At 41.1% G+C, this 24,371-nt stretch overlaps 1 protein-coding gene across 1 annotated transcript in view; it reads left to right on the top strand.

The window, feature by feature from the left end:
• Positions 1-24,371, top strand: part of luzp2 (leucine zipper protein 2) — a gene marked incomplete at both ends in the record, with an annotated part of 231,614 nt that overhangs the window by 162,114 nt on the left and 45,129 nt on the right. The window contains one exon of the mRNA XM_080424131.1: positions 14,204-14,266. Within this exon, the coding sequence (XP_080280257.1) occupies positions 14,204-14,266 (63 nt within the window). The remainder of the gene's footprint in view (positions 1-14,203; positions 14,267-24,371) is intronic.

Here is a 24,371-nt window from a genome sequence, read left to right as displayed (position 1 = left end):
CAAGAAAGAAAGGAGGAGATGTCTTTTTTAAATAATTATAATGATAATAAAAATATAAAATAAATAAATAGAGACATTGCATAGAAATGTTATAATAGTAGTGGTAATACTATAAATATTATTATTATATCAACAGTAGTAATTTGAAATAAATGATTTGACAGAGAGCTAGAAAGATCTGAAAAGTAGAGTGATATATGCTCCACTTTCTGGGTATTAGTAAGGAGGCAGCAGCAGCGTTCTGAATAAATTGCAGTCGTCTCATCGATTTTTAGGGAGACCTTTAAAGACACCATTACTGTATAGTCGAGTCTACTGAAGTTGAATGGACAAGTGTTTCCAAAAAATCCTGCTGAAACACATAAGACCTTTAATCCTTGATATATTCTTAAGGTGATACTATAGGCTGACTTTGTAATTGTCTTAATAATGTGGCTGTTGAAATTCAGGTCTGAGTCCAGGGCTACACCAAGGCTTCCTGCTTGGCTTGTGGTTTTTAACATTACCGATTGAAGCTGAGCTCTGACTTTTAATCAGTTCTTCCTTTTGGCTCCAAAAACTGTTACTTCAGTTTTGTCTTTGTTTAATCCATTAAGACCGGGAACGCATCTGTGTCATTTTAAGATTTCTTTGGACTATTCAAAAATAGCAGATATACAAGCTCATAGCACGGCACCGAGTGCCGCGCTATGAGCTTAGATCTGCTATTTTTTGAAAAATCGTGAACATTTGCAAATCTTTGAACACAGATTTTTTTAAGCGAACATTTGTAACTCAAATCTTTGCTTCTGGGGGGTCCCTGGAACAACATATTTTGGAGATGGGGTCTGCGGCCAAATACATACAATTTTGGGGGTCCTTGACATGGAAAAGTTTGAGAACCACTGATATAGAAACATACGTTTTTTCAAAAAAAAACTGTTAGGATTTAAAAGACATTTGTAAAATCCCCAGAAGCAAAGATTTGAGTTGACAAATGTTTGCTTGAAAAAATATATATTCAAAGATTTGCACACATTTTCACGATTCTCCCAAAAAATAGCAGATATACAAGCTCATAGCGCAGCACTCAGTGCCGCGTTATGGGCTTGTAGATCTGCTATTTTTTTGAATAGCCAAAGTATTAGATAATGGTTAAAGTCCAAAGTGGCAGATGCTTTCCCGGTCTGAATGGGTTAATTGAAGAAAGTTCTGGCACATCAAATCGTGGGACTTTGTTCAATGCATTTACTCAATGCTTGTATTGTCACTGTCACTGCCATGGAAACCATGGAGCTTCCCAGCCGGCCAACCATGTGCTGTGGGAGCTCAACACATGGCCGTCGATCACCGGTCCGTGCCTTCACAGCACGGAGAGATGGAAAGTACTGGTGAGCTATAGCCAGATGGAGGGCTCGTCTGAAGACCACCTAGAGAGAGAGACAAGAGTCATCTAATTCCTCTCCCATCGTCTCATATTCCTTCCTATCTGCCCTCCAGTCTCTCAGTCTGAAAAACAAAACAATCAAATCAAAGCGACACATGGGCATCGATCACGAGTACAGCATGATGGAAAAGTACTGGTGAGCCATAGCCAGATGGAGGGTTCGTCTGAGGACCACCTAGAGCAGTGGTTCTCAAACCTTTTCATATCAAGGACCCCCAAATTGACAGTTTATTAGCCTGCTGACCCCCATTTGAAAAGATATGCCAGGGACCCCCATAAGAGAAGATTTTTACGGCTCCAGCAGTGATTCTCAACCATTTTTCTTTCTAGGACCCCCAGTTTGACATCTCTGGAGCCCCAATTTATATTGTAAAATAAATGAATTAAACTCTTAGAGTGTACAAATGTACAAACATTTGTAGATTGATGGTTGATATCTATCATTTAGCTAGGGACCCCCTGGAACTCCAGACCCCACTTTGAGAACCAATGACCTATAGAGAGAAACACAAGTCATCTATTTCTTCCCCATCGTCTCATTTTCCTTCATCTGCCCTCCAGTCTCTCGGTCTGAAAAAACTAAACAATCAAATCAAAGCATCAATGTGGTTTAAAACAATAAGCCTCCCTCTAATGATAAACAAACATAACATTTAACCAATCAGTGAACCCTCCCATGACCTCCACCTGACCTTCAATCTGTTGCCCTGGAGGCAGGGTTGCCATGGCAATCCTGCCCGTGGCGTCAACATCCAGACTGTCTGGCGAAAGGGTGACATTGTGCCCCGAGCGCGCACACACACACACACACACACACACACACACACACACACACACACACACACACACACACACACACACACACACACACATACACATACACATACACATACACATACACATACACATACACACATGCACACACACACACACACCCACACACACACACAGAGCATTTTGCACAGTCAGTACTGTCATTGTACCTATATTTTATGTTGTTCTGTTTTACAGTATTTCACTTTAAGTACTCAGTGGTCATTTCTAAACCTCATTGCGTCGTGTCACACCTTGTTCTGTTCTGACCCCCATGTGTCATGTCCTCTGTGTCCTTCCATTGGTTAGTTAAGGTTTTAAAAGATTTATTTTAGGCATTTCATGCTTTAGAGAGAGAGAGAGAGAGAGAGAGAGAGAGATGACTTGCAGAAAATGGCCTCGGGACGGATTTGAACCCTGGACCGCTGCTGGAATGACTGTTACAAGTTGTAGATCGGCTATTTTCAAATGGCCGAAATATATATATGGGGCTGCATTGGTTAATATGTGGTTTGTGATACTAATCTAAATCTTCAAAGTAACTAAAGTTTTCAAATAATTGTAGTGTAGTACAAGTAAAAGTACTGAAAATGGGAAATACTCCAGTAAAGTAAAAAATCCCTCAAAAGTGCACTTAAGTACAGTACTTACTGGAGTAAGTGTACTTAGTTACTTTACACCACTGTGTATAACCTCTTACACTGCGGTGACACATGCCGGGTGACAAAGCTACAAAACATTGAAGCGTGAACAACAGCTACATTGCTGCCGAGTCACTGTTGAAGTGTTGTTCAAACTGCACTGCGTACATGAAAAGAGTTTAACAGCACAGGCAGAGGCGTCAATTGGGTATGGCAGGCTATGGCAGCTGCCATACCCTGGCTCCAGGAAAAAAAAATATATATATATATATATAAAAAAAAATATTTTTTTAATAAAAAATAAATCCATGAATGTCTCTGTCTATCTGCGTTGATTATTCTGTTATTAAATTTCAGTAAAATAACTACCAATGCAAAATGATTGCTTTCACAGGGTATTTCATTCTTCACAACTGCTTGTATCTCCCCTATTCTCCCCTATCTTGTCAAATGGTATATTCCCAGGCCCAGCCTGGGAATCCCAGGTTCAACACAGGTGCAATGCATTATTGTTAATTAGCAAGCAGCAGAGGCGCGTTTTTTCAATAGCAGACAGGCTGTTTTATTTACTTGTGAACAGTGAGTTAAAATGAAAAGGAAGCAGACCTCTCTGCATGCATTTTTTGGTAAAAAGACTGACACAGCAACCCCCGCAGCAGACAAGCCGTGCGGCCGAAAAAGGGCCCCCCAAAAGTTTTTTCGGCTGCGCGAAGCCGCGCGCCCCAGATAGTTAAAGGGATACTTCACTTTCACATAAAATAAACATTTAAAAAATATATTAAAAATAAATGAAAAAAGTAATGGAAAATTCATGGCCCCCTCACGCATTAGAGTGTCCTACTAATGTGTGAGGGGGCCTTTATTTTGCCATAACTTCTTTCATTTTTTTTTAATATTTTTTTTTAATGTTTATTTTATGTGAAAGTGAAGTATCCCTTTAACCCTGCCATACCCTAGCTTTTACTGAACTGACGCCACTGAGCACAGGGACCCGAGTATGACAGAAAGAATGACTTTTTCATTCCATTTTATGGCACAGAACAAAGAGGAGTGGACATGGTGAAACGAGAACATTATGATTGATTTGTGCTTCACTGGAGTCATTGGAGTGCTGAAAGAAGCTTAACTTTGATTTGTAGATTGTGTAGCTCGTCAAGCAGCAACAAGTGTTGGGCGTCACTTTGTATCTTCGTGTTGCCGGCTTCCAGTATTCTGTCTAATTCGGACGGCACGATATTCAGTTGGCTGATCACTGATTTTCAGTCGGCTGAAGGTGACCTCGTATTAGTGCTGTCAAGCGAGGTTTTCTTTTGTATACAATACATTATCAAACTAATTTTATTTATGTAATTCTCCTATAAATGATATCCTCTCTGGTGTACATAACTACACAAAGCACAGTATTTACTCTCTCTCTCTCTCTCTCTCTCTCTCTCTCTCTCTCTCTCTCTCTCTCGTGCACACTCACACTCACACTCACACTCAGACACATTTTTCTGTACAAGCTGGGGGGCTGGGGGCTTGTCATAGTGAGTGTTTGACGCTGTTCACATCAAAAGCAAAAAGGTACAGAATAAAGAAATACACTAAAGGCCACTGCATGCTCCACTTCTAAAGCCATGTGGATCTTAGACCTACGGATGCTTCAAAGGGCCAAAAAAGGTGTTTTTCTTTATGTATATATACACACACACACACACACACACACACACACACACACATTATACTTTCATGGATCCCGGGCATGACAGCACGTCCTTGGACACAAAAAGTTTGAAAACCACTGGAGTAGAGAGAGTTGGGACATAACTTAAGAGGATGAGAGTGCTGCTCAAATGTCTCTTCATAGTTTCTTGCTGGTTGCGCAGTTAGAAAAGTCAGAGGGGTTACCAGCACCCACTCAGGCGGTTAGATGGAAGAACAGCAGAACAACCTACGCGTTTTGTCACTGAGCCTTTGACAGTGTTGCACAACCTGACTCTTCTAGGCATCAGTCCTGAAGCAAACAAACACAGTATAATTGTCTGACATGTTGACAACATAACACCATTCACTGAGTGTTGAGGCTGAGAGAACAGCTCTCGTGTAGCAGTGGAAATGGTTCTTATTGTATTATGATAATAAAGTGTCTTGTAAATATCCATGGAAGTAGGCATCATATTATTTAGAACATGTTTTTTCCCCTGAAAATTCTTACCACAGCTACAGTAGCCTATGTTGTCGATAATCCTAGAACATACACAGAGCCCATGCGGGCCTTGAGATGATAGCCAGACCCAGACCCATAGAGAGAGAGAGTTGCGTCACGCTTTGATCTCGCCGCAAAGCAGGATGTTGCCTCCTGTAGTTCCACACATTGGAACTTCCTCATTGAGATAGAAAGAGAACTTTTGCATTCCATTCTTACAATGGGAGGCTATGCTAGTGACGTAACTCTCTCTCTCTATGGATCTGGTCAGACCAATTAATAACAGCACAACCCTTCAGCGAAAGGTAAACATATGATTCTAGTATTTGCCTCTCATAGGAATGAACCAACTACATAAATATGTAATCATATACTTCGTTGAACGGGGTTCCACATGGGTCTTTTTTCATTCAACCTTTATTTATTTTCTTGGAAATACAGTAGTGGCACGACCCTCGTTTTCGATGATGCAGAGATAATAGGAGTAATGATATTTAAATAAGAACATGGTTCACAGGCTGTGTATACTGGAAGAGAAAGCAAGGAACAGAGTATGAAAATAATCATGGTGTGCATTGTAAATCATTACAGGTAGGCCTATAGGGAGCGCTAAACAATGAAAGCTAACTTCCCTATAGTTCAGTGTTGACCCTGGGGACAAGTAGTGAAATGTACTGTACTCATAAGAGCGGTTTTGCTATACTGTAGTATTCTGATTTAAAAGTGATGAAATATATGATATATATGTAATTTTACAAAATAATGTACTTGGTCCCCTCCTCTTTTCCCCCTCTACACCAAATCTCTTTGCCGAAAATAGCAGATCTACAAGCTCACAACGCAGTTTCATACTGTTAACGACGATTATAATTCAAATGTTCAGAAATAGCTTAGTGGTTCTACTTTTGAATTAATTTGATCATTTCTGAACATCTTAGAAAATGTCAGAAAATGTTCAGGAAATGTTAAAAGTGTTTAAAGTTTAGTTTATCTTATAAAGTGCATCTTGTTGCATGATGTGTGTTTATACCAAACACCTGCTGAGATCAAGTGAGGAAAAACTTTTGCATTCTCTTAAATAATTTAGTAGTTTTAGAGGCAGCAGTTATCAGCCAAAGGCATTCGTGCATACATTTTACTCTTGATTCCAAAAGTAGAATCACATTTGCATGATTCTTAGAGTTATTTTTAACGGCGTGGCTCTACAGGAGGCTAGTCTTTTAAAAGAGTGTTGGGTCGGCCTGTGTGTGTTTTTGTGTTTGTCAAACTGCCAGACCAACTTAGTACATCTGTGGAACATTATACATTATACTAACCCTGAACCTCTAACAAGTCTTGGATAAATATTAAAATTTGTTCGCATAATTGGTTTAGTTGGTGTAGTGCTGGAGCATAGTTTTACTACAGAAATATAAACAGATTTTCTTTGCAAATGAAAGGTGATAGGCTAGCATCAAGTACAGTATCAACACTTGAGTGCTTGATCATTTTTCTTTGTACCATTTAAGCCCTATTCACAGCAAATTAGTGAAAATAGGCGGCCTGCCAGCTCACAGTGTTGTGTTCAGAATGGGTTTTGATTGCGATCAGTGTGTGTGCATTGTGAACCCACGGCGCCTAAACAACGCGTTCTGCTCCCTAAATAACACAATCACCTGTGCTGCTGTCACTGTGCCAGAGATAAGACCAGCTCCAAGCTGGTCTTAACTTGAAGCACTAAGTCTGTGGGTGAAAATAGCATTTTTTTTTTTTTTTGTAAAGTCTTTTGAAATAATAATAATTAAAAACAAAATGTAGGAATAACAAAATAAAGGGGTCAAGACTTGTGACCCATAAAAAAAGGTCTGTGACCCACATATGGGTCCTGACCCACTGTTTGGGAAACAGCGACCTAGACAATGTGGGCACAACGTACTTGCGTCATGGGGACGATGGTGTCAACAATAGCCCTCAGCGCTAAATCTGTCTCGCGCCGGGCGGAAGATATAGGACCCATAATCTCACCAGTAGTGTTGGGCAATTGTATTCTATCATTCTGCGTCACTGCATCTGAATGAATAGAACCTTTCCAGCTTTTCAAGTTCAATTTTATTTTCTGGAGATGGAGCTTCAGGAATCATAAACATGGAAGGAACGACTTCACCCAAACAGCAGCAGTAATGAGGTTTCCTCTCTCCTCTCTCAGGGTCCAGTGTCTATATAAACTCTGGGGATTTCATTCATTCTTCAGAGCTCAAACAGTGCAGTTCTCCACACACATATGTTTTTTTTTGCACTGAAGGATTACAGCTCAAACAACTACTAGTTCCTCATGTAGTGGCATTGACAGTAAGCTATATATATATATTAGGACGACTTTTTGAATTGTAGCACAAACGGAAGCTACGATGCTTACACTGCAAATATGATAATAATGATTGTTTCTCATAGTGATTGTTGTGGCAGTTTTCCACTGCTTTAGCAGCTCCTGCATGCATCCACAGTCAGTGTGTTGTCTTGTGAAGACCAATGAGAATCATATTACTCAGCAAGACAAGCGTTCTGGCTGAAAGCTTTGGCTCCATTTCAACCAGTATATTGATAATACTGGTTGAGATGTTCAACTTGAATGTGAGCCAAATTCCTGCCTATCGCTACGAGTACATTTTAGTCATAAAAGTCTTCTAAAAGCCAGCATAGCATTATCTGTTACGTATTTGGAATCTGGCACATGGTGGCTACACTACTTAGTGTCAGCGTTAGGAAATGTTTGTTCTGTTCTTTGATTCGATTTTTCTTCTCATGTAAAGTCACTTTGTTTGGATAACTGCCCTGTAAAAAAAAAAGTGTTTTATATTATTATCATTACTTTGAAAGCTGAGCTACAAGCTCTTCGAGTTTGGCTAAAACTTATACTTTGTCATAGGACAATTAATCAGGCTCTCCGTCTCCATCACAGGACAGTGTTTCTTGCCTAAAAGAATGGAATATGGTCGTAAATCAGTCAACTTTAAGCAAGGGAGCAACGCTGATGTTCTATGGAGTATAAATTAGGCTTAAGCGTCATCATCATCAATCATCATCATCATTCGAAGGCCATTTCATTGTCTACTTTTTTTCCCGGTAGAGAATGTACTTATAATGTGGCTTCATTGTTTCTCACAAGTCCCATATTTGACATAATATACTGTAGTGGTTCAATTAGATCTCTCAGTCGGTCCTCGCTGCTATCACTTCCATGTGGGCAGATTCATCAACCAAGAGCAAAGAGGGGCACGGTGGCACAGTCGGTAGCGCTGTCGCCTCACAGCTAGAAGGTCTTGCGTTCGATTCTCGCCGGGGAACGCTGTGGGCGTCGTCCTCCTCATCAGCGCCCATACCCTTAAGTGGGGTTGGCAAAAGGGCCTCTCTGTGTGGAGTTTGCATGTTCTCCCCCTGTCCCCTGGCCCTAGGGTAGGTACCCTCACAAAAACATGCAGTAATCCTGGTCTCTATACTGCCTCCCACTGGTCAGCCGGGGCGCCTGATGGAAGGGGAAAGGAACTGGTTGGAATAACGTGTTCCTTTCACGCGCTACGTCCAACCGGGGAAACTCCCCCCTGTCAGGTGATAAGAAGCGCCTCTATAGCTCCTCATGCATTGAAGGAGGCATGAGCTCACTTCTGGGCTCTCCCTAGGCTGGCAGAGGGAGTGTAGCACCGAGGATTACATAGATAATTGGCACTGGGTGAAAAAAAAATTCAAAATCGTGGGAGAAAATAAAAAATAAAAAAATAATAAAAAACAAGAGCAAAGAGACAGAACCTCCATGAATCCACACCTACTGTAGAGATGAGTGACGCTGTCACTGTGTCCTGAATGAAAATGACATTCTGACTGTGATTACACTTAACTATAACACACTGAGGGTTCATTTGAGTGTTGAATTCGGATCCATTTGATTGCAATCAGTGTGTGTGTGTGCATTGTGAAGCCACCTAGGCACGTCTTAATCTAAATAATGTACAGATAGTCAGTGGTGTAAAGGTAACTAAGTACATTTACTCAAGTACTGTACTTAACACATTGGGTGCCAGAGGTTTATTAAAATATTATACGTTGAGTGCCAGCATTTCTTCCATCCACTTGCGTTATACGTTGAGTGCTGTGAGAAGCCCCGACGCGGAAATGCATGTAAACAAAGCGTGCGTGCGAGACGGCGGAGGGTCCCGACTAACGCCTGGAACAATAATATTTCTAACGCGACCCTCCATTGCAGCGTGATCGCCGATCGGAAACGGCTCGTTTCCACCACATTAAAAAGAAATGGAGATATTAAGCTTTTAATCAAGGAGATAACATTGAAAACGCCGACCGGAAGGATTTTTGACATGGAGCCAGATCCAGCCTCTTCTTCTCAGAAACTCATTGGGTGATGTCAAAGTTTCGTTTTAGCGCCCCACGTGGCCCACATGTATAAAAATAGAATTGGGTCAAAAACGGTCCGGACCGTTTTCGGCACTTCTCGTTTGGACCCTCAAAAACGGTCCGGACCGTTTTTGGCATTCAATGTGTTAAGTACAGTTTTGAGGTACTTTTAATTTACTGGAGTATTTCCAATTGTCAGTACTTTTGCTCCTACTCCACTACATCTCAGAGGCAAATATTGTACTTTTACTCCTCTACACGTATTTTAAAACTTTAGTTACTAGTTACTTTGCAGATTTTTATTATTATTTCAAAACATACATTAACCACTTCAGCCCTATTTGGCCATTTGAAAATAGCCGATCTACAAGCTCACAATGCGTCGCGATGCGACGCATTGTGAGCTTGTAGATCTGCTATTTTCAAAAGATTTTTATACATTTGAAACTTGTGAAATGGGACATTCTGCAGAATGAGTACCTTTACCTTTGGTACTTTAAGTACATTTTGATACCAATACTTTTGTACTTTTACTGAAGTCAATTTAGAATTTCTGACTTTTACTTGTAACAGAGTATTATGGCAGTATTGATACTTTTACTTAAGTAAAAATGTTTAGTACTTTTTCCACCACTGTGTGTAAGATAGCATTGCGCCCTGATTGCACCAGACCCCACCTCATGAATTAAGACCAAGACGCTCACGATCATTTGGTAATATACAACGTGTGAGACTGGGCATGAGAATTACAACATGTTACAGCATGTTGGAAAATAGCAATGATGCTGCTAGCTGGGAGACAGGGCACTCAAATCACTACAGCTTCAAGTACACACTTGTTCCTTACTTAACTTTTAGCTGTTTTAAAATGTTATGGTTTGTATGGTCCTGTTAATATGAACCTTTCAGTGATATGTTTAAGAGATGCATCATTATCCTCATGAGGGGATTATGAGGCCACACGATTTAAAATCTGATGAAGGTTATTTGCATCTGGGGATTTTTACTGCGTTCCGTACAACCCTCATGTTATATTTACTAATATGACATATTTAGGCTTTAATGTATCATTCATACTGTAGGAATGAAAGTTAAACCTACTATGACATGAACAGACATTACTTAAAGAACCACAGAGGTCTTGAGCATCTAGAATTAATGTTATCTGAGTAACTGAACATCATAGTGCACGTACGCACGCACATTAAAGCATCCCTTAAAAATGTCCAGCTTACATACAGACATGCGGGTGTGTACATACATACAATACTGTACATACAGTATGTATATACACACATATGTGAAACACCCATTCTTGAGAATTATAACAAAACCTTATTTAAAAAAAACAATAATAATAATACTCCAGGGATATGCCGGGAAAATATATTTTAAAAGATCAAAGAGTTGACTATTGAGACATGAAATGGGCCAATCTTGCACCGTTTTTTTAAGATGTCAACTCCATAAGATGGCATATATCTGACAGAGTTGCTTAGAGTTCTATTAATGCTAATAGAATTACACATTTGAAAATATATTTTATATTTTGTTCGGGTTTAGAAGTACTGACGGAGTTGACATGTTATGGTTGGGACAGAGCTTCCGCAGCTTTCTCGCCTTTTTTAAACCAGGAAGTGATTCAGGGGACCTTAGAATAAAGCTAAAACCTGTTTGTGCCTGATTAAATTATGTTTTGTAGAAATCTGACCAACGATCTTGGACACAGCAACAAATATGATATTAATAGTACAGTCCTACATGTTATCAATACACGTGGTTAGTTGTTTTTAATGCTTTTAACAATATTATTATTATTATTGTTTATTTATTTTTAATTGTGAATCCTTGTCTGTCTGAGATGTGTACGTACACAAGTACACACGTACATACATACATACATAGATCAATGTATGTGTGTGTCTCTACAGCAGTTCTGCTACGGGAACATGAAACAAGCTTTGCATTTATTAAACGCAGTAATCGCTCCAAATCTGATCATGGCTCAATTATGATGGCAAACAATTCCATTTGTTTTCATGAATGCATAATTAGGAGGCTTTCATTCATAAACAAACCCACATCAGTGAGAGACGAGACTCTGATTCGGCGGGATCTCAGACTACAATGGGGGGTCCATGGCCTAATGCTGCATGGGGCAAACCGGGGGTCCTTGAAATTAAAAGCCATGCATACACAGTGTCTCCTTTATTTTCAAGCTCCCAACACGAGCCACGCTTCAATGGAGAATAACACTTTGTGACATGTGTGGCTCAGTGTCACTCATTCTGCATAATGTGCTGTGTGACATAATCCTCTCTGTCGGGTGGAAACCTTGTATGTCCAGAACTGTTACTTTTCAGGAAAAGGAAAAAGGTTTTTCATTGATTCAATATTAACTAGACCATACCCATCAGGGGATATGAGCACCCAAAGTGTGCAGTTTGGGTTATGCACTGTGCACAGACAGTATATCAGGGATGGAAAGTGCAGTTTGTACTCTGTACTGTGTACTACAACACACACGAACGCGCGCATCCCGTCGCCACGTTGTGGAGCCACAGAGAAGACACACAAACACCCGCGCATAAACAGTTCCGTCCCCCGTCGCCAACACACAAACACGCGCGCGACCCGTCGCGAACACACACACACACACACACACACACACACACACACACACACACACACACACACACACACACACACACACACACACACACACACACACACACACACACACACACACACACACACACACCAGTGGCGCCGGCGCCTGTTTAATTAAAAGACACTGTGTCCCCCCATGATTCAGTCCAGTCCAAAAAAAAACATTTTAGCCATTTTTGAACCAATATAACAGAACTACAGTATAAGCTGTGACCACTACAACCCTTGTACGACAAAGCAGGGCATTAATTTATGAAAAAAGGTGAAATTATGGAGATACAAGTTTTCTGCCTGACAGTGATGATAAAGTAGTGTGACATAAAGTATGAGCTCTCTAGTGGATATCATTGTCACTCTGGGGATGTTCTGGGTGCCTCCATATGTCACTTTCTATGACAGCTGTCATTGCATTGCTACTCAACCTCTCACCTTAGAGGTGGGAGGAGACGACAGTGTCTGGAATTGATGCTCACTCAAATTGACCTCCTGAATCACGGAATAATCTCATTCCAGCTCTCATTAACTGTGTGTGTGTGTGTGTGTGTGTGTGTGTGTGTGTGTGTGTGTGTGTGTGTGTGTGTGTGTGTGTGTGTGTGTGTGTGTGTGTGTGTGTGTGTGTGTGTGTGTGTGTGACGGAAAGGACTAACATCAGAATGTGTACAGTAATCAAATCCCAGCAGATTTCCAAACCTGCTGTTTTGAGGAGCGCTGGTTTCGGTTCATTCAACGTCCTGACTGTGTGTGGGCTGGTGATGTGCCTAGCAATTCATTTTCAATGAGAGGCGCGGACCCTCTGAAGGCCGGAGCGCAAAGTCAAAATGACGCGCTCAGCTGTGGTCAGCTTTTGATTGATTGATGATCTTTAATGATCATGAAATAAAACTTAATTATGTCACATACATCTGACCCACCATAATCAAAAGGATAACGCAAAAAAAAGCTTTCGGCTTGTTTCCATTGCAGTCCTTAGTATGAGGTGTGTATGAGGTCATGTAGTGTGGTGCTGGTGAGTGCATGAATGTATAGATAGATATCAGGAACAGAGTAGCAGCCCTGTAGTGTCACCATAATGAGAATCATTATTACGTTCATGAATGCATTCAGCAAGGCCATGAATATTGTGATTTTACTAGATCTGCTATAATTTCCCCCTACACCAAATATTTTGCCAAATGCTTGTCCCAGGACACTAGGGTTAATTGAAAGAAACGTTAATATCACTGCACTTGAATGAATAATGTATTGGCTACGGTTGTGCTGGTCCATTTTTTGAGAGCTGTTGCATAATAGACAACACTGAGTCTTCATTACAGTTAATAAGGTCATTAATCTCTCAAGACAGATTCAGAGCTCCGCAGCTGAATCTGTCGGGAGCTCCTGTTACGTGTATTGTTAGGAATGTTAGGAATGTAAACAAAGACACGTGGACCGGAAGTGGAGGGCTGAGGGCGGACCTAACGACTAACTTCCTGTTATCCACATTCTATTGGGAGGTCCAAAGATATAGAAACCTAGATACCTCATTGGCCTCTGCAGTTCATTGTAGCGACTGGTATCTAAACTGACCAATCACATCGCGTTAACTACTGGCCAATCACAGCGTGTCTAACTGACTAGTTGCTGCGCGGCTGCCTCTTAAGAAAAGACCCGCCCCACCTGCCTCTGATTGGCCTACCAAACGCCCCCTTCTGTGACGCACACGGAAGTTTCCAGCTTGCCCTGCTGAAGCGGAAGGAAGTGGAAGGCTAGCCCTGCGGAACAAGGAAGCGTGCTCGAGATACGAACGCTTCAGAGCCGAAGGAGGCGTCTACCTTTATATGTCTATGGGGAGGTCCCCCTAGAGTCAAATTCAAAGGGAAAAAAAACAGCAGAGGGCGCTGTTTTTTCCTTTTTTTTTTACTATGGGTTCCCAGATTGTAACTCATTACATCATTATATCGCACATTGTTTTTGTTTGGTCGATAAATAAAAAAAACAGACAAATTAAAGTAACCGCAATGACAAAACGTGTGTGTGCGTGCATGTGTGTGTTCATGCCGACTCCAATGACATCAACCGTTTCTTTCCTTTTTTCCCCAGAACAAGAGTCTGAAAAACAAGCTCATGTCGGGGAACAAACTTTGTGACGCGTACGCAGAAGAGGTAAGAACCCACACTGAACAATATAACAATATTTGTGTCATCACTGTTGTTTAGTGCATGTGTAGCAGAGTAGCCCTTGCCTGAAGCCTAATCACTCCCTTTTGGCTGAGCATTAGATGTTTGGTTTCCTATGCAGGTTTAAAGATTCCTTGTGAAATGACAACAACGACTACTTCCGCATTCATCAAATATTTGAAGGCACCAGCTATTCACATGATTGATACCCGTATATCACGAGAATACATCAGTCATGATCAATCCCAATAAGTCATGCATTATGCACATCCACAATAAATAAAAACATTGGGATAAATTATTCATATAACAATAATTATGTTAACTCAAGAATATAGGCAAATGACAATCGCTTCTGATCTCTACGCGTTGTGAGCTTGTAGATCTGCTATTTTCAAAACATGTTTATACATTTTAGACCTAATGATAACTTTCGAAAGGGGACATTCTGCATAACGAGTACTTTTACTTTTGGTACTTCAAGTATATTTTGATGCCAATACTTTTGTGCTTTCACTCAAGTAAATTTAGTTTACCTGACTTTTACTTGTAACAGGGTATTTCTGCATTGCAGTATTGATACTTTTACTTAAAGTTATACAGTGCAAGTCCACAAATAACGATTTTTAGCAGCCTCTGCTGGTCATTACCGTCACTGCAGGCCGTTCGTTTATATCCTCTGTTACCCAGAATTCCATTCGTTTTCACCGGAAGACGGAAGCGTTTCAAAAAGCGTTCTTTTAATTGTTTTATACAATCTGTGGATTGTTTCTTAGCCAGTGGAGCTTTAGTTACCGTGAGCTGTGTTTTCTTTTTCTGTTGTTTTTCGATCTTCAAATCATACAATCTCTTAAAATCAGCGTGAGTTTCCTTTTTGTTATTAGCGCGGTAGTTCCTGGCCGAACAGGAAACCGGTGCGGTAGTTCCTGGCCAAACAGGAAACCGGTGCATTTCCGCTTCTGTTTTCCGGCCAGATGACGTCATTTTCGCGGGAAAGACACCCCTATCACCGTTCAATAGAAAATATATGTATAAAAGGCTTTCAGGGGTGAAATTAATGGAGTGGGTGTTGTGAAACTTTTGCCACTCACAAAAGATATACAATTTAACTTTAGTTTTGTTGAAAAAGTTACCTAGTATTACTTTAAGTAAAACATTTGAGTACTTTTTCCACCACTGGTCACAACCAATAGAATGCACTTTCAACTTGGCATCCCAATCTACAAGCTGCCATCCCCGGTTGGCTATTTTTTGCTACTTTTGCTCAACGCTGTCATACTGTATGAAGAAGAAGGACATTAATTTGCAGGGGGGAAAGAACAGTTTAAATATGAAGATATAAGGTCTATAACAGTGACGCTGACGGTATATACAAGAAGACATTGTTCATTGAACGGTGTGACAGTACCCATTTACAGTGCAGTGACCAAGCCTCTTTATGACTGTCAAGTACCTTGATTTATACGCACAGCTGCAGGACAGTCATAATGGGATATATACCTGACAACATTTATCTTCATAGCACAGACACCCCCAACCTACCTCCAGCCAGGACAATGTGGACATAATAGTGTGCGTCCGTGCGTGTGTGTGTGTGCATGTGAGGGTGGGGGATGAGAGCATAAACATTCACATTTCTAGACATTATTAATGCGGTGTGTATATACAGTCTGTACAGTTCATTTAAATCATGCAAGGTTGCCTTAGTGAAGATAGATGGTGATTTTATGCACGTGTTTGTGTATTTATCATGCGCTGGGATAATTATAATGACCCACTTGACATTGTTTTCACACTGACAACATTCTGCCACAGTCTGTCATCATGGATCATGGATTTGCAACAACAGTGTGTCAGTATAGCATGGTTTAAGACTGGGAGCTGGGAGCTAGTGGGGGACAAACTGAACCCCAGAACTTAAAGTAGTTATTGTTGTCTCGGTTTAAAGGGACAGTTCACCCCCAAAAAATCGATTAGTGCCCCCATGGAGACTTGAATTCATGGATATTTTTTTGTTTTTCGCATGGTGACGCATTCCTAAGCTAATAATTTGATGACCAGCGGACCGGTAGGCAGCGGTTCTGGTAGGAGACACAAAGGAGACTCTTTGTGTCTCCTACCGGAACCGCTGCCGGTCATCAAATTATTGGCTTAGGAATGCGACAAAAATGAAAAAAATATCCATGTATTCAAGTGCCCATGGGGTGACTAATCGATCGGGAAAAAGTCATTTTGGGGGTGAACTATCCCTTTAAAGGAGAAATCCGGACATTTTAAGTGTTATCTTTGATGTGTCGTTACTCACCTACCGACGTGAAGTGGCGTTGATTTTTTCCAGCGATTCCCCTGTCGTAATTTTTTCGACCCCCTCCGTTGGCATAATGGGAGCGCGTGGCTAAGGGAAATTCGTCTATTATAACCGATGCAAAGTAATTTTTTTCTCTACTACTACTCATTGTAGAGTCTCATGATACTCAAACATGCACTGAAAGTCCCTGAGAAGCTATCGCTAATGCCGAACGAGCTAACGTTGTTTGCTTATTTCTCTGCCTGGCAACACCGAGTTGCCAGGTTCTGGGAGAGAAACAAGCAACCAGCGTTAGATCGTTCGGCATTAGCATTAGCCTACCGACGGGTAAAAGGGCAGGGGCTGAAGCCCCCTTTCATGTCTATGTGTGCACGTGCATGCTCCTCATTGACTTACATTGTATGGTAAAACAGCTCTCAAAGTCACTCTTTTAGCACATAAATGAACACAAACAAAGTTGATTCAGACAATATAGAGCATCACCAAACCCAGTACTGTTTGTTTTTTTAATAAAAATGTCAACTTCCTGTTGATTTTACTATTTGAAGATCTGGATCCGGATCCGCGGATCCAGTCCAGGTTTTCTACTTATAAAAATGGCAAAATCAACAGGAAGTTGACATTTTTATAAAAAAAAAAAACAGTACTGGGTTTGGTGATGTTCTATATTGTCTGAATCAACTTTGTTTGCGTTCATTTACGTGCTAAAATAGTGACTTTGAGAGCTGTTTTACCATACAATGTAAGTCAATGGGAACATATTTTGAACTAGACGCGTCGCAATTCAGGGCAATTGCAGAGTGTGGTTGCGCCGACGCGATTTGCGGGTCGGTGCCGCCGGGACCCGAGTAATACGCTGGGAGGAATACCGTCGGAGGCTGCGGCAATTACATTGTCACGTCACTCCTGAGATCACTTGCTTTTCATTTTGAGAGGATTGATCCCCCAAAAATCATGTTTTTTCATAAAACGGTTACGTTTTGGGCATTTGTGGCGCCCTCTATGGGTCAAAGTGGAAATTATTTTGGGGATTCGTTGAGTAAACCACCCTCGACATGTGATTCAAATTTGGGATTGACCGGACGTTTCGTTCGTGATTTGTAGCATTTTTGGTAAAACGGGCCCCTCCCACTAACTTTGGAAGCCATTTACGGACGAACGGTAAGGACTATCAAAATACCGTTTGGATATGTTTATCGCATGGGCCCAGAGATCATGTGTACCGATTTTTGTTAAATTTGGACAAAATATATGGGAGGAGGAGCTAAAAGTGTGTTTTGAAGAAAATTCAAAATGGCGGAAAATCTATCCTGACGCAAATGGGCGTGGCCTATATGGGGAGTTGCGTCATGACCCAAGGAATCTAGGGAAAAAGAAATTTTGATTTTACGACCTACGGTTCAAGAGTTATAGGCCAAAACGTAAAGGGGGCTGTTATAGCGCCACCATGTGGCCGATTAGTGTAATTATTATATCAATAATTTCGGACTAAATTAGGAACCTCCCCTCCAAATCTGGTAACTCTAGCTCTTACGGTTTCTGAGAAAAAAATACTTGAATTTGAGTTTTTGCACTTTTCCATTAAAGTGGATGGGGAAATTTAATGCACTAATAAATCAATATCAATAAAACTATGCAACCAATCTCTTAGCCTTATACAAGCGCACGATTCCCGGTGAGGCCGGTCATTTTGACATATGGCACTAAATTGGGAAAAATAAACTGTGGGAGGAGAGACGATCTAAACTATTGTTTATCTCCAGTATGAATAATAACTAGACGCGTCGCAATTCAGGGCAATTGCAAAGTGTGGTTGCGCCGACGCCGGTCGGGACTAGAGGAATACGCTGGGAGGAATATCGTCGGAGGCTGCGCCAATTACATTGTCACGTCACTCCTGAGATCACTTGCGTTTCATTTTGAGAGGATCGATCCACCCCGAAATAATGTTTTTGCATTAAACGGTTACGTTTTGCGCATTTGTGGCGCACCCCTATGGATCAAAGTGGAAATGCTTTTGGGGATCCGTTGAGTAAACCACCCTTGACATGTGATTCAAATTTGGGATTGACTGGAGGTTTCGTTTGTGATTTTTGGCCTTTTTTGTAAAACGGGCCCCTCCCGCTAACTTTGGAAGCCATTTAAGGACGAACCGTAAGGACTATCAAAATTCAGCTTGGAGACGTTTATCGCATGGGTCCAGAGATCATGTGTACCGATCTTTGTGAAATTTGGACAAAATATGTGGGAGGAGGAGCTAAAAGTGTGTTTTGAAGAAAATTCAAAATGGCGGAAAATCTATCCAGACGGAAATGGGCGTGGCGTACATGGGGAGTTGCGTCATGACCCAAGGAATCTAGGGAAAAATAAATTTTGATTTTACGACCTACGGTTCAAGAGTTATAGGCCAAAACGTAAAGGGGGCTGTTATAGCGCCACCATGTGGCCGATTGGTGTAATTATTTTTTCAATAATTTTGGACTAAATTATGAACCTCCCCTCCAAATCTGGTAACTCTAGCTCTTATGGTTACCGAGAAAAAAATACTTGAATGGGAGTTTTTGCAATTCCCATTAAAGTGGATGGGGAAATTTAATGCACTAATAAATCAATATCAAAAAATCTATCCAGACGCAAATGGGCGTGGCCTATATGGGGAGATGCGTCGTGACCCAAGGAAGCCAGGTGAAAAGAAATTTTGATTTTACGACCTACGGTTCAAGAGTTATAGGCCAAAACGTAAAGGGGGCTGTTATAGCGCCACCATGTGGCCGATTGGTGTAATTATTTTTTCAATAATTTTGGACTAAATTATGAACCTCCCCTCCAAATCTGGTAACTCTAGCTCTTATGGTTACCGAGAAAAAAATACTTGAATGGGAGTTTTTGCAATTCCCATTAAAGTGGATGGGGAAATTTAATGCACTAATAAATCAATATCAAAAAATCTATCCAGACGCAAATGGGCGTGGCCTATATGGGGAGATGCGTCGTGACCCAAGGAAGCCAGGTGAAAAGAAATTTTGATTTTACGACCTACGGTTCAAGAGTTATAGGCCAAAACGTAAAGGGGGCTGTTATAGCGCCACCATGTGGCCGATTGGTGTAATTATTTTTTCAATAATTTTGGACTAAATTATGAACCTCCCCTCCAAATCTGGTAACTCTAGCTCTTACGATTTCAGAGAAAAAAATACTTGAATTTGAGTTTTTTCACTTTTTCATTAAAGCGGATGGGGAAATTTAATGCACTAATAAATCAATATCAATTAAACTATTTAACCAATCTCTTAGCAAAATACAAGCGCACGATTCCAGGTCAAGACGGTCATTTTGAGATATGGCACAACATTGGGGGATAAAAACTGTGGGAGGAGAGACGGTCTAAAGTATTGTTTATCTAGAAAGATTATGATAGTATCCCTAGAACAATAGTCTGGTTGCCCTGTTAGGGCAACCACACTAACTAGACGCGTTGCAATTCAGGGCAATTGCAAAGTGTGGTTGCGCCGACGCCGGTCGGGACTAGAGGAATACGCTGGGAGGAATATCGTCGGAGGCTGCGCCAATTACATTGTCACGTCACTCCTGAGATCACTTGCGTTTCATTTTGAGAGGATCGATCCACCCCGAAATAATGTTTTTGCATTAAACGGTTACGTTTTGCGCATTTGTGGCGCACCCCTATGGATCAAAGTGGAAATGCTTTTGGGGATCCGTTGAGTAAACCACCCTTGACATGTGATTCAAATTTGGGATTGACTGGAGGTTTCGTTTGTGATTTTTGGCCTTTTTTGTAAAACGGGCCCCTCCCGCTAACTTTGGAAGCCATATAAGGACGAACCGTAAGGACTATCAAAATTCAGCTTGGAGACGTTTATCGCATGGGTCCAGAGATCATGTGTACCGATCTTTGTGAAATTTGGACAAAATATGTGGGAGGAGGAGCTAAAAGTGTGTTTTGAAGAAAATTCAAAATGGCGGAAAATCTATCCAGACGGAAATGGGCGTGGCGTACATGGGGAGTTGCGTCATGACCCAAGGAATCTAGGGAAAAATAAATTTTGATTTTACGACCTACGGTTCAAGAGTTATAGGCCAAAAGGTAAAGTGGGCTGTTATAGCGCCACCATGTGGCCGACTGGTGTGATTTTTTTGGTAATAATTTTGCAATAATCTATTAACCTCCCCTCCAAGTCATGTAACTGTAGCCCTTATGGTTACCGAGAAAAAAATACTTGAATGGGAGTTTTTGCAATTCCCATTAAAGTGGATGGGGAAATTTAATGCACTAATAAATCAATATCAAAAAATCTATCCAGACGCAAATGGGCGTGGCCTATATGGGGAGATGCGTCGTGACCCAAGGAAGCCAGGTGAAAAGAAATTTTGATTTTACGACCTACGGTTCAAGAGTTATAGGCCAAAACGTAAAGGGGGCTGTTATAGCGCCACCATGTGGCCGATTGGTGTAATTATTTTTTCAATAATTTTGGACTAAATTATGAACCTCCCCTCCAAATCTGGTAACTCTAGCTCTTATGGTTACCGAGAAAAAAATACTTGAATGGGAGTTTTTGCAATTCCCATTAAAGTGGATGGGGAAATTTAATGCACTAATAAATCAATATCAAAAAATCTATCCAGACGCAAATGGGCGTGGCCTATATGGGGAGATGCGTCGTGACCCAAGGAAGCCAGGTGAAAAGAAATTTTGATTTTACGACCTACGGTTCAAGAGTTATAGGCCAAAACGTAAAGGGGGCTGTTATAGCGCCACCATGTGGCCGATTGGTGTAATTATTTTTTCAATAATTTTGGACTAAATTATGAACCTCCCCTCCAAATCTGGTAACTCTAGCTCTTACGATTTCAGAGAAAAAAATACTTGAATTTGAGTTTTTTCACTTTTTCATTAAAGCGGATGGGGAAATTTAATGCACTAATAAATCAATATCAATTAAACTATTTAACCAATCTCTTAGCAAAATACAAGCGCACGATTCCAGGTCAAGACGGTCATTTTGAGATATGGCACAACATTGGGGGATAAAAACTGTGGGAGGAGAGACGGTCTAAAGTATTGTTTATCTAGAAAGATTATGATAGTATCCCTAGAACAATAGTCTGGTTGCCCTGTTAGGGCAACCACACTAACTAGACGCGTCGCAATTCAGGGCAATTGCAAAGTGTGGTTGCGCCGACGCCGGTCGTGGGCTGCGGCCGCCGGGACTCGAGGAATACGCTGGGAGGAATACTGTCGGAGGCTGCGCCAATTACATTGTCATGTCTCTCATGAGATCACTTGCGTTTCATTTTGAGAGGATCGATCCACCCCGAAATAATGTTTTTGCATTAAACGGTTACATTTTGCGCATTTGTGGCGCCCCCCTATGGATCAAAGTGGAAATGCTTTTGGGGATCCGTTGAGTAAACCACCCTTGACATGTGATTCAAATTTGGGATTGACTGGAGGTTTCGTTTGTGATTTTTGGCCTTTTTTGTAAAACGGGCCCCTCCCGCTAACTTTGGAAGCCATTTAAGGACGAACCGTAAGGACTATCAAAATTCAGCTTGGAGACGTTTATCGCATGGGTCCAGAGATCATGTGTACCGGTTTTTGTGAAATTTGGACAAAATATGTGGGAGGAGGAGCTAAAAGTGTGTTTTGAAGAAAATTCAAAATGGCGGAAAATCTATCCAGACGGAAATGGGCGTGGCGTACATGGGGAGTTGCGTCATGACCCAAGGAATCTAGGGAAAAATACATTTTGATTTTACGACCAACGGTTCAAGAGTTATAGGCCAAAAGGTAAAGTGGGCTGTTATAGCGCCACCATGTGGCCGACTGGTGTGATTTTTTTTAAAATAATTTTGCAATAAACTATTAACCTCCCCTCCAAGTCATGTAACTGTAGCCCTTATGGTTTCCAAGAAAGAAATACTTGAATGGGAGTTTTTGCAATTCCCATTAAAGTGGATGGGGACATTTAATGCACTAATAAATCAATATCAAAAAATCTATCCAGACGCAAATGGGCGTGGCCTATATGTGGAGATGCGTCGTGACCCAAGGAATCCAGGTGAAAAGAAATTTTGATTTTACGACCTACGGTTCAAGAATTATAGGCCAAAACGTAAAGGGGGCTGTTATAGCGCCACCATGTGGCCGATTGGTGTGATTTTTATTTAAATAATTTTGGACTAAATTATGAACCTCCCCTCCAAATGTGGTAACTCTAGCTCTTACGGTTCCTGAGAAAAAAATACTTGAATTTGAGTTTTTTCACTTTTACATTAAAGCGGATGGGGAAATTTAATGCACTAATAAATCAATATCAATTAAACTATTTAACCAATCTCTTAGCAAAATACAAGCGCACGATTCCAGGTCAAGACGGTCATTTTGACATATGGCACGACATTGGGGGATAAAAACTGTGGGAGGAGATGTGGTCCAAAGTATTGTTTATCTAGAAAGAATAAAGAGTATAGAGTACTATAGTCTGGTTGCCCTGTTAGGGCAACCACACTAACTAGACGCGTCGCAATTCAGGGCAATTGCAGAGTGTGGTTGCACCGACGCTAGTCGCGGGTCGCTGCCGCCGGGACTCGAGGAATACGCTGGGAGGAATACCGTCGGAGGCTGTGCCAATTACATTGTTGTTACGTAACTCCTTAGATCACTTGCGTTTCATTTTGAGAGGATTGATCCCCCCAAAATAAGGTTTTTGCATCAAACGGTTACATTCTGAGCATTTGTGGCACCCCCTATGGATCAAAGTGGAAATTATTTTGGGGATTTGTTGAGTAAACCACCCTCGACATGTGATTAAAATTTGGGATCGATTGGACGTTTTGTTTGTGATTTTTGGCATTTTTGATAAAACGGGCCCCTCCCGCTAACTTCGGAAGCCAATTACGGACGAACGGTAAAGACTATCAAAATGCCGTTTGGATATGTTTATCGCATGGGTCCAGAGATCATGTGTACCGATTTTTGTTAGATTTGGACAAAATATATTGGAGGAGGAGCAAAAAGTGTGTTTTGAAGAAAATTCAAAATGGCGGGAAATCTATCCAGACGCAAATGGGCGTGGCCTATATGGGGAGAAGCGTAGTGACCCAAGGAATCCAGGGAAAAAGACATTTTGATTTTACGACCTACGGTTCAAGAGTTATAGGCAAAAACGTAAAGGGCACTGTTATAGCGCCACCATGTGGCCGATTAGTGTAATTATTTTTTCAATAATTTCGGACTAAATTATGAACCTCCCCTCCAAATGTGGTAACTCTAGCTCTTACGGTTTCTGAGAAAAAAATACTTGAATTTGAGTTTTTTCACTTTTACATTAAAGCGGATGGGGAAATTTAATGCACTAATAAATCAATATCAATTAAACTATTTAACCAATCTCTTAGCAAAATACAAGCGCACGATTCCAGGTCAAGACGGTCATTTTGAGATATGGCACAACATTGGGGGATAAAAACTGTGGGAGGAGATGCGGTTCAAAGTATTGTTTATCTAGAAAGTGGAATAAAGAGTATAGAGTACTATAGTCTGGTTGCCCTGTTAGGGCAACCACACTAACTAGACGCGTCGCAATTATGGGAAATTGCAAAGTGTGGTTGCGCCGTCGCCGGTCGCAGGTTGCCGCCGCCCGGACTTGAGGAATATGCTTGGAGGAATACCGTCGGAGGTCGCGTGACGTACCATTCGAATTTGGTGCTGATTGGATCCTGTGTTCGTGATACATGGCGTTTTGATTTGAAGAAATA

Source organism: Gymnoscopelus braueri, assembly GCF_963280865.1.
Source record: "Gymnoscopelus braueri genome assembly, chromosome: 1".
NCBI classification, from domain to species: Eukaryota; Metazoa; Chordata; class Actinopteri; order Myctophiformes; family Myctophidae; genus Gymnoscopelus; species Gymnoscopelus braueri.
This window is presented reverse-complemented; position numbering and strand designations above follow the sequence as displayed.